The 12,337-nt window shown below is 38.5% G+C and overlaps 1 protein-coding gene across 7 annotated transcripts in view; it reads right to left on the bottom strand.

Annotated features, from left to right (window-relative positions):
- LOC126419233 (serine/arginine repetitive matrix protein 1-like) overlaps positions 1–12,337 on the bottom strand; it is a 139,188-nt gene that overhangs the window by 44,738 nt on the left and 82,113 nt on the right. For all 7 annotated transcript variants that reach the window (XM_050086373.1, XM_050086376.1, XM_050086375.1 and 4 more), the window contains 3 exons: positions 7,234–7,361; positions 4,859–5,190; positions 1,593–1,674 (listed from right to left, as the gene is read on the bottom strand). In XM_050086373.1, the coding sequence (XP_049942330.1) occupies positions 1,593–1,674; positions 4,859–5,190; positions 7,234–7,361 (542 nt within the window). The remainder of the gene's footprint in view (positions 1–1,592; positions 1,675–4,858; positions 5,191–7,233; positions 7,362–12,337) is intronic.

Genomic DNA, 12,337 nt, shown 5'->3' with positions numbered 1-12,337 from the left:
GCCAAAACTGAAGATATAATACATTATGTGGTGTTCTTTACTAAAGCAACTCTCTGTAATTACAAATTTATCTGGTTGGCCCAGACAGGTTTGATGATGGTGTTTGTCACACTGGCCTTTAACTACACGCTGGGGGGATGAATGACACACCCAATAATATCTTGTCTGTCAAGGACTCTTCCTTTACCTGAGGAAATGGCAAACTGTGGTAAGAAAGCTGTGATAGTGGTTACTTCCTTTTCTTTGCTTTGTTCCCTCAGCTGGACTTGTATTTAGTGGAATGTATGATGAATTTGTGTTTCAGAATAGTCATCTGGGGAGAAAGCCGGAAGAGTCACACACAGTAACTTTACCTTTACAGAGAGGTGGCACATAACATACTGAAGTTCAGTATGCTACTTAACATGAAAGGCAGAACACTGCGTTCACTTGCTATTGTATTAAGATGCCATGATGAGCAAATTACTTCCTTTTGCCAAGGGTGAACTTCACACAGTTCATACAGCTGCCATGACAAAGCATTGGGCAAGTACAGCCCTGGTAAGAGAGAGGCCATGCTATACTGAAACTAAACTGGACTTGAGTGTCACAGAGATTACTAAAATTGATCTGAAGATATCGTTGGAGGTCTCAGAATTATACTAGTACTGAGCAGATAGCGTTACTTTGGTACCAGCAAATTGGATTTAAAAAAAAAGCTGTGAATGTGTTTTTCTGTCTACTCATTACATTTCTATTCTGTTTACTGATGATTTGTTCGCGTATTTGACATCACAATACATTCATAAACAATGTTCACAGCATATCTATACCCAAGAGCTTACATGTGCTGTAGGTTTTGCTTCCTTTTATGTTCAATGCACCATAAGAGTAATTGAACAATGGAGAATATGGGATAGAATAACATTTCACTGTTGTTGTCCTATGTAAAACGTTGACTGGCAATGGCAAGAAAAGCATTTCTGAAGAAGAGAAATTTGTTAACATTGAATATAGATTTGTGTGTTAGGAAGTCTTTTCTGAAGATATCTGTGTGGGGTGTTGCTGTGTACTGAAATGAAACATGGACGATATACAGCTTACATAAAAAGAGAATAGAACCTTTCGGAATGTGGTGCCACAGAAGAATGTCGAAGATTAGACTGGTAGATCACATAACTAATGAGGAGGTACTGAATAGAATTGAAGAGACAAGAAACCTGTGGCACAATTTGACCAACAGAAGGGATCACTTGATAGGACACATTCTGAGACATCAAGGGATAACCAACTTCGTACTGGAGGGAAGTGTAGGAGGTAGAAATCGTGGAGGGAGACCGAGAGATGAACACAGTAAGCAGATTCAGAAGGACGAGGTTGCACTAGTTATTCAGAGACAAAGAGGCTCACACAGGATGGAGCAGCATCAAGAGCTGCATCAAACCAGTTTTTGGACTGAAGACCACATAAACGACAATATCTTACATGCTACATAATCAGTAACAAAATCGTCACATACGACGACTCTCAGACCAAAATTCTGCTAATACATCCATTTACTGTAGTGTCTTTACCAAGCTCTACTGCCAGTTAGAATTACTTCTGTGACTTACCAGCGGTGATCTAGAGCGATGCGGAGATGGTGATCGTCTGCTACCACTGCGACTATTCCTAGGAGGACTTCTCCTTGGGCTCCTGCCAGTGCCAATGTAACAACATAAATGTACTAATACAGTAAGTTTACAGTGTGAGTGCATGCACTTCCCACATACAGTTTACTACAATTCCTTAACAAATTTAGACTTACACAAAATTGACAAAAATAGGAACGTAACAACCCTCCAATTCAAAAAGTTCTAATTATATTACTGTATTGTAACTACACTTAGGGGGAAAAACTTATTTCATTTGTAGAACACATATGGTCACAAACAACTTACCATACTATCTTTATCTGTATAAATTCTTTAAGATGTTTTTACTACACCTATTTAAAAATACTATTAGAATCACGTAGTTTTTTTTTGTAAGTTTCATTTCACATCATTTTCTAACTGTAGAAATATGTAAGATAAATGAATACTCTAAACAACCAAGCCTCAGTAGAGTTAATAGTCATGCATGTTTGGATGGTATGTATAGGTGATATGGAAGCAAATGGAAAATTACTGCACTTGCCAAAAGAGAGTGTATTAGTCAGTCGGTAGATAGAAAGTCATAAACTGTTAGCAGAGCAGTACGCACTCAGTACCAGTATCGATTGTGCTCTGCAGTAATGGTTTCTGCCGTTAAGTCAGTCAGTATGTAGCAGTAAGTCGTACATACACAGAGAGATACTGAACAGTGCTTAGCATTTAAAATTGTTGGTAAAAAGTAGTTCGTAGAGACTGAATGGACGGAGTTGTGTGTTCTGCACAACCCAGGCTCGTGTCAACAATATATCAGAACAGAATTGCTCAAGACATCATAGCCTAACAATACAAATGTACAGTTACGATATTGCAGTGCCTGGGTTGTTCCGAATTACAATGCATTGTTCCTTTGGGCACACACAGGCACTGCGGAACTTTGCACTGTAATTCAGAATATCACAGGCACTGCAACATTGTATTTATATTTTTTACAGACAAGGGATGCTGAAGTAAAATGTCTCCTCCGTACTGGAATGTATGTAATGGACGTATGAGTACAAGTTATAGATACATAGTTGACGACATCTGGAAGTTTGGGTCTGGCCATGAGTCATGCTCAGATAGCCAAATAGTAAGGCAACCACTCGTGGTAAGTTGGTAATCTGGGTTCATGTCACGGTCCAGCACGAATTTTCATTGTCGTCATTCCATTATACAACTGATGGTTGTCCATATCACAACTGTGAATACATTTCATGAATGTGCAATTAGTACACAATCTGTACAAAATGGACTGCTATTAGTGAACAGCAACTAAATGAGCATAAAACTTTGTGGACTTCGCCCCACAGTCACATCTAAGTACTGTATTAGTTATATTCTCTTGTGCAACTATTAAGTATACAGAAAAGAATATATTTTTGTGTTCTTTATAGCTAAACACTACCCTGTCATTTCCGTCTTAGTATTTTCCAGTATGTATATATCATGTACTGTAGACAATAAAGTGATTCAATTACTTAATTGGCTAGTAATGCTGCTTCACAATGAGAAAACCAGTATACACTATTAAAGAAGCTTAGTAATTCCCTAATTTTAGTTTAGTACAGAGTTAAATATTCATAACCATGTTGTTCAGTAAAATGTGTGTGTCTTTAAATCACTGATGTAAGGAAAATCACTGATGCAAGGAAATATCAGCTCTAAATGCAGTTGCAATATATTCAGATAGCAAGTGAATTATTTTGCTCTATGTGCAAAACTATTTAAAGGATACTATATTCAAATGTCCAGTTTTAATGTTTAGGCCCTTATAGCAAATACGAGAGTTGAGCCTACTTACTAAGCTCATGCAAGTCAACTACACGGTAGAAGAAATTTTCTTTGTATGTTACCTAAAATGCCAATTAAAGATAACAATACTGAACTGTATATACTTTGGCAATTGTAGCATATAAATCATTTAATACATACGACATTTAACTTTGCATAGATTCAAGTAAGTGCAAACAAGTTTACTGCATACATGGTTTGCCACCTCTGATGCATTAAATGTGTAGGTTTTGAATACAAATACATGCCTAACAACTTTTGTTCGTTTCACAGAATAAGGAACTTTGTTAGATAATGATTTAGCTATGCAACTTTACAGTTTAAGTACACAAATTGAACTCAGATTCTGTCAGGATTAACCAATTTCACAACCAAACTTTCACAAAATTTCAAACACACAAAACTTTAAGGTGGATTGACTGATAGTAAGTACTAGCTTCTGCAGTCCTTGGGCACGTGTGCACTTGTTGCACTGCCACAGAATAATCAGGTGGAAAGTAATGTGGTTTAGGAATGAGCATAGTTCAATGTGTCACTGTGTCTTCAGATGGTGATTGTCTTTAACATTAAATTAGGTCTCAGTCCAGGAAGATTGAAACTGTGTACAAGTGACGACCAGGTTAAATACCATGTGACACTTGAAGTGGTCATTATTTCTTTGTAGTAAAGTGATTTTAAAACTGATTTATAAGGTGACTGTTTATATGTTTATATTAATCAGTTCTAACTGCATAGGTAACCTTTGTTATTGTCATTGTATGTGCAAATTGTTGTTAAGGAACTGTTAGAGAGAGCTGACTGCATTTGGTCTAGTTTCAAAACTAGCTTCATACTTATTTGAAAGACTTTCAGAATCACAGGGAGAGATACGGCCATTAGACACACTGTGGATATTTTCAGTCTATTTATATGCAAAGTTTCAGATGCACTGCAAATTAATCCTCCATAGCTAAGAAATAAACAGAAACAAAATAATAACCCCCCAGAATAAAAATACCACCTCAGCTACAATTCTATGAAAACACTTCTCTCTTTTTTAGCTATCCATTCCCACAGCAGGTAGAAGGGGTTGTTTGCTACCAACTGTAGTGTCTGATTTACAGGTCATCTACACAGAATAGCTGCCAGACACAATAAAAGACTGCAAACTTTCAGCTTTCAGACAAAAAGGTCCTCCTCCAAAAGCAGGAAAACCACCAACACGCACACCTAACATCTATTGCTGCTCCAGCAGCTTATTGCTCTCCCTACATAAAGGGATTCAACACACACTGGACACACCACATATCACATAGTTCCAAAATTTATCCACTTCATTCCAGGACAGGTTGTAGGTACTAACATCAAAAAACACAATTCATGTACATTTTATCCAATGTTCATTACAATACTCATTAATATATTACAATACTTACCTCCTCCTGGATGGAGGACGATGCGCAACAGGTGGTGGCATACGGTGCCTTTCTCTCTCTTTGTCCCTCTCTCTTCTCCTCTCCCGTTCTCTTTCTCGTTCTCGTTCCCGCTCACGTTCCCTGTCACGTTCCCTTTCCCTATCTCTCTCCATTGCAGACATGCGCTCCATAGAGCGCTGGTAATGCCTCCTTTCAGCATCTCTCTCCCTCTCTCTGTCTCTATCACGATGATCCCTCTCTCTTTCACGTTCTCTTTCTCGATGTACCTCCCGAGTCTCACCATGGCGTGGTCGTCTGGTGGGAGAACGCGAGAGAGACCTAACTTTCCTTTCCTGAAAATTGAAATACATAGAACCTATATATAATTATGAAATAACACACATGTAACCAAGTACACTTCATTTAACGAACAACAATGGACGATACTGCATTACATACACACATCACAATCTAAAAGCTATGCTTGTAAAAGAACTACATTTATCATTCTGCACAAGGGCTTGCATTTTGAATGTTGTCTTCAAGTCTTAAAATTTATGTATTTAATCAGTCGAAAGACATTGACAGACCATTCACTTACTATCAAGTTAACTTTCTTCTCCAATTTCAGGAGCAGCACTTCATTTTCTTCAGGTTTGAGATAGTTTTGAACAATTGTCAAATTTTTGCTGCATCTTGTCCCAATTCAGTTCTAACTTTCGTGCAGTAGTATACTCCAGTACCTAGTGAAAGCTTTCCACACACCGAAAGTTACTATACACCAAACTTCCACAGTGCTGTCTACCCCCACCCCCCCTTTTTTTTTACGGTGATCATGATAAGCAGCCTCTCAAACAGGTTATACTTCAGGTATAGCCTCATCTTACATTTGTGAAAATGTGTGCTAACAAACCTCAGCTACCACTATACTATGAGGCTGAAGGGGAAAATACAGTATGTAACCCTCCAATATACTGCACACTACCCCCACTCATGTTCTCACTGTACATCTCAGTAGGTGGAGGTCTGAAGCCTTCAACACAAACTTTGTAAATAACGCTGTCTGACATGTATGCACAATGCACTACAAGGTATTCACCTGAAGACTTTATTGCTGAAACTGGCAGACAGAACCTGGCAATGAAGGTTTTGCAGCCAGATGGGCATGCAGTGACTTGTTTTAAAGAATATTATGACTGCAAAATCAAATGCCAAGAAAAGAACACCACAAAAATTCCTTTTTGAGCCTTCCAATATTTGTATACTTTGGAGTGAATTACAAAGCTATTTCAAATATCATTACACTCTTCTTCCATTTTTCCACCACAACCAACAACAGCCTACATTGCTGTTTGTCTCAGTCAAGCAGCAGCATGCAACAATAGCAACTCATTACAAGTACCCAACAGAGCCCCTGCACTGTCGACACTGAGTATTCTGTTGGCTTTGTTGTGAATTATGGTATTAATTTATGGTATTAATGTATCTCCAGAGTTTTTCCATTCATAGGAACTGATATAAAATCACCTGAGCTCAACATATAATGAAAATTGTTGTTCTTCCAGGACTTCCTAATGCTCACTGGCCAATGAGCAACTCACCATGCCTGCACTGTAACGTCACATGTTGCCATACAGGATGATAGATTATTACGTCATGAGAATACCATTTCTTATACGTGAACGGTGCACTACAAATTTAAGGATGTATCAAATTATCGAGAAACACACATAAAGCATCCTGCCATGTCTCTGAAATATCAAGTTAACTGGATAATAATGAGACATATTGGCTGGCCTCACTGCAGGAACCATCCTGGAATTCAATTCATGAAATCATAATAAAATAATTTTTGTGGCGAGATAAGCTCTACCTCTACTTCTCAATCACTGCACCCCACATCTATAGCTGGCATATTGAGCCATTTCAGCAATTATGACAGGAGAAATCAGTCCACAATGAGTGAGTGAAGACTAACTTTCAGTACTCTCTACAAATAAAATAATCTCAAAGATGATATTATATTAGGAAATGTGACATCACAATCATGTTCAGAGAAGTCATACTTTCTTTTTTTTTTTTTTTTTTTTTGGTGGATGTGAATGTATCACTGACGGGAAATGCCATGACAGGCATAAATATAACAAAGTGGCAGACTGACAATTTATATGATTTAGCTTACTGCATCAAGTCATCACAGAAAGGCACTTTCTTCAATGCCCATGAATAAGGCCTGGACATTATTATACTACTTACGAACAAGTACACACATCAGCTGTCAATATCATATATGTAAATTGTATTATAACAAGAAGTGTCAATATAAAAATTACAAGCACGAAGTAATTAATATTAATCAAATTCTGGGTCAATTTGCTTGTGTGTTAGTAACTCACCTTGCGACTAGGTTTTTCTGCATCAGATTCGCTGCCTGATGACGCATCTTTGTTGTTACTTCGGTAGTGCCTCTTCTTCTGAATGCTGTCCTCCTTTTTATGTATTTCGAAGTCCTCTTCTTTGCCCCCTTCACACCAACAAACACTAGCCTTCAGTCTGATTGCAAGATATCACAAATTAAATTCATACAGATTTCAATTTTGTTAAAGGTAAGTAAAATAAAGTTTTGTGATGTGGAACAGTAGTAGAAAAATGGGCATTTATAGTACTTCTTTACTTCTTGTAATGGAAACCATTTCTACATCTACCAAGGCAGTTTTGTGTCTAGCACAAACTACAGGAACGCAATTGGCAGAAGTATCACTGAGAGGTAATGTAAGACATAAGTATTAAATTACTTTGTATTCTCTCATATTACTTTCATGTAGGTAATTAATGCGAAACACACCCTCCATCGTAGCCTTCATTTTGGTAGCTCACTTCGATAGTGTACTTACTTAGTTTCCCAATGAAGCAAAATTTTTGGATAAATAAGGATACTAGTACAGTTAGTGCATCAAACATTACAGAAAAGTTTTTAATTTTGTCTGTCACAAATGAAATGCAAGTGAAAATGTACACTCATATTGGACAAGAATGAGGAAAGGAAGTGGCGATGGTTTTTTTTTATGCCGGGATTCTACCATTTGACCAGGTGATTTAGAATAAACTTGATAATCTGAAAATCTCTGGAGGGAGATTTGAAGTCTTGTTTATGCCATGTGTTAATTACCAAATGTCTTGTACAGTACAAAAGAAATAATGATCACACATAAAGATGTTATAGATGTTGATAACAATGGCAGTAAAAAACCAGAAAGGGGGAGAATTAGTGTGGAAAAAAGTATGCGGTAAATAGTTGGCATTTTACTGTTCTTTGTGCTTAAATGTGCAGCAGTGACGCACTTCATTCTGCTACAAATATTCTTGCCTAGACAAATTTTCAAATTTCCACTTTCTTACATTTCATAAATTTTACTTCTGGATGAAGTGTATTGTACTACTCTGTTTCACACAGTATTTCAGTTGTACTTTAATATTTGAAGTTTACAATAAAATATTTAAACTTCCAAAACATCCCATAGCATAAAACTGAACTTTATTAACCACCTCAAGGAGAAAACTTTGTTATTCTGTGCTTGGTTAACACTATTCATATTTCAATGCGTTATGTTTCTGTCTGTAAAAAAATCACCATGGAGCAGTGGTAATTAGAAAAATTATGTCAATGGAAACTACATTTAAAACAAGAAAATTGGTATGAAATCGTGGGAAAAGATCACAGGAAAGTCACCACGAGATTTGTCTCTGCGAAGGATTAATAGCAAGCAAATGCTGCAACTGGTGAAAGTAGAAATGGGACTTGATCTACAGTTAAATGTTAGTAACTACTTCATAATCTAGGAAAGGGTATGAACCACTGTAGCAAGTAACAAAGAGAAACTGGCAATGTTCGTGAAGTACTTAGCCTTCCACACATACTAATATATGTGCAAAGGTGGTGAAACATGGATAAGCATTACGAAGACAGCTTGCTGAGAATTCTCTTCACAAATAAGAAAAGGTATCAAAATGTTACGGGCACAAATGTCAGAAATTGTGTGAACATATTTCGCCAAAGGACACAGCTCAGCATCACTCACGATGGAGAATGGCACACCTGTTCAACCATGGTCCACTACTAAAAAAAAAAAAATATATATATTGCATTTGTTGACACTGTTGTGGCATTATTGGAGTCTTGATCAAAAGCAAGCATTTTCCGAAAACTCAATAGGGACTTTTACTCAGATGGCAACCAAAAGACTCATTGACATCGTTCATGAGCCCAACCTTAAATTGATAGTTTAATTCAACAGCTCATCAACACAGGCCGTCTAAGCTTTGAGACAACATGAAAGTCAGGCTTAGCATCAAACACTGGGTTATACGTTCAAATTATATATCACAATTCAGCCACTTCAACTTTAACGTAATACTTACTACTGTGCAGGAAATACAATTATTTTATGACAGGAAACAAAAATTTTGCTCTCTTCTGACCAGCCAAAGAAGGCCTTATTTTTTGAAACTTACGTGCAATTCAAAGAATCTAAAATTGAGGACAATACAAAGTTAACGACAAGATATCTTGTGTGCAAGTCCCCGCCAGTCTAAAGTGTACAGGGATAATTTTTTTGTTCATTTAAAATTCTCTCAAATGTCGATTTCTGTCGCAAGTGCTCTAGTGTTACCTGTCACGGCCTATCTGCCAGCTCAAACCATCCCCATCAGCAGAAAAAGACAGTGTGACCTGGAACCGGATGCTGATACACAAGTTTCCCAACATCATGTCAAATGGTTCATGAGGGGCATCAGAAGAGAACCACATGCTTGCCAAAGTGATGTGACGAGAGTGTTGGTCTATGGCCTTGGCACCTCGCGTCGTATGACATGCTTCTGACTGCCTCTCTCTCACTGATTTTTTGGCTGTTCAACTACCATGACCATCCTGACTAGCTGGTGGTTAGTTCACCAACCGCAAGGCTCACCAGCTGTACTCTGTACTCACGATACAGAACACTTTTACCTCTTAAACATTCTGTTTCATTCTTATTTCTTTTGGACACAAACAATACCTCTGGCACCTGAACAGTTGGGTATCAAAATTGGCTGTCCACTATGTGGTCTATAAGGCAGGGCCACTATTCTCTTGTGCCAACTCTTGCCTTGAAACTAATCTTGGAGCTGACTGAGCCATCGTTCATACACCAAGGCGCGTCATGAGCAGTCAGCTGCCTAGCGCTATATTAGCACATTCTACCAACTATGTCATGCAAAGTCTGTCAAGCCACAAAGCAAAGCCACATGGCTCCCTGTGCACATGGTGTAAGAGTCATGCTGTGAGTCCAGGATGCCACAGTGGCCTCACCAGTCAGCCCGAAGTCCATGGACATGGTGAATTCTGTTTACCGTGTCCTGGCCGTTAGGCCTTACTGACTGCCTGCCACCCACCTATGCAGCCATCTATTGCCCAGCATCATGTTGTCATTGGGGCAGTCATGTCTTGCTGTGTGCTCCCATAACCACAACCTGTTGTCGGTCGACTACCTGTGGCTGACTTAGGATCCTGATATTGCCGCTGGGGTCCATGTCTAGTCATATTGCGCTAGTAACATCTGGGTGCTGCTGTCACGGCCCAAGATCAGACATGGGTCATGGGCTCATGATGCTACACTTCATACATTAGATTGTCACATGTCACTGCATGCTAAAGAGTAAGTGTCACCACAGCTATGCATTTGAGCCACCCAGCAGCCAACGGGTGATATCAAGACCAGGGGTTGAAGTACTACTATTTTCAGAATTCTGAGCTAATGGTGTAGCCTGGTAGTGTAAGTACATGTGAAAACTTTGTCCGGCCCTTTGAGTGCGTGGCCACACACAGGAGCAGCAGCAAAGGTGGCCAGTGGTGTTTCATTTGAAACACCTGCAAGGGCAATCAGTGACTCTGTAAGTAGGCTATTTAGGTTTTCTTATTGGTAACACCACGTAGCGCTCTGTATGAAAATCACTGGCTGTGCTGTGTGCAGTCTGTGGCTAGTTTGCATTGTTGTCTGCCATTGTAGTGTTGGGCAGCTGGATGTGAACAGCACGTAGCGTTACGCAGTTGGAGGTGAGCCGTCAGTGGTGGTGGATGTGGGAAGTGAGATGGCGGATTTTTGAGAGCGGATGATCTGGACGTGTGTCCATCAGAAACAGTACATTTATAAGAATGGATGTCATGAACTGCTATATATATTATGTTGAACACTATTAAGGTAAATACATTGTTTGTTCTCTATCAAAATCTTTCATTTGCTAACTATGCCTATCAGTAGTTAGTGCCTTCAGTAGTTTGAATCTTTTATTTAGCTGGCAGTAGTGGCGCTCGCTGTATTGCAGTAGTTCGAGTACCGAAGATTTTTGTGAGGTAAGTGATTTGTGAAACGTATAGGTTAATGTTAGTCAGGGCCATTCTTTTGTAGGGATTTTTGAAAGTCAGATTGCATTGCGCTAAAAACATTGTATGTCAGTTTACTGTTGATCAGAATAGGTAAAGAGCGAAATGTCTGAGTACGTTCAGTTCTGCTCAGCTGTTTGAAAATCAAATAATGAAAGAGGTTTTTCTGCATAGTAATTCACTAAGTTTTCTAAGGGGATGTTTCAACTCTTATGCCCAGATATCAGGATATAGAGTAACAGTAATGAAGTTTACTTAAGTATACAACAACTTCTGATGGGTTGACTGTCCTTGTAGAGCCCATGTTTGAGATGAACAGCCACATCAAGATCAGATCTTGTTAAAGATTTTGGAACATTACAGATTTAGTAAAGTTATCTTTCAGTAATTCATCTTGGACTGAAACCAGAGCCTTCAGTGTGTCAAGGAATAGCCTAATCGCATGAACCTCATTGGGGCAAGTTTTTGTTTTAAGGCCCAGAAACAGACACGATCCAGTATCTAGACACTGAAAGGAAAGCCTATGTCATTAATCTTACAATGCTATTAGGCTATCAGATTACTAGTGTAAAGTAAGCAACTGTAGGCCTGAACTGCACACAGCCATATAATTACAGCTTGTACTTTTAGTCGCCAAAAACACCAGGATGTTGGGGGACCTGTGGGATCGCACATTGAAAAGACTGAATTTGTTGCATACAAAATGGATGTCTGACACTCCACACTGATTTATGAAGAATCGTATGATTAGTTGGAATATGGCTTTTGTCACAAAGCAGCCCTCCACTGCCGTACTTCGAGTACAACATGATAACATTATTTTCATGATTTTATGATGTTCAACACATTATACAGCAATGCCATATATGATGCACGGTTAATAATAATGACAGTGTTGAAGGAACCTAGGAATTTTTCATTACAAGCTACAAGTTAACCTTGCACAGGTCATGGAGATAAGCTTAAAATTAGTTTTTGAAATATGCAACTACAATACTTCATCCTCAACTAAAAGAATCACTTATTGCCGTCATTTTGAAGTACGTGTCATCTGCTTAGCAGAGGGTTCATCGAACCAGTTT

Source organism: Schistocerca serialis, chromosome 9, assembly GCF_023864345.2.
Source record: "Schistocerca serialis cubense isolate TAMUIC-IGC-003099 chromosome 9, iqSchSeri2.2, whole genome shotgun sequence".
Lineage (NCBI taxonomy): Eukaryota > Metazoa > Arthropoda > Insecta > Orthoptera > Acrididae > Schistocerca > Schistocerca serialis.
This window is presented reverse-complemented; position numbering and strand designations above follow the sequence as displayed.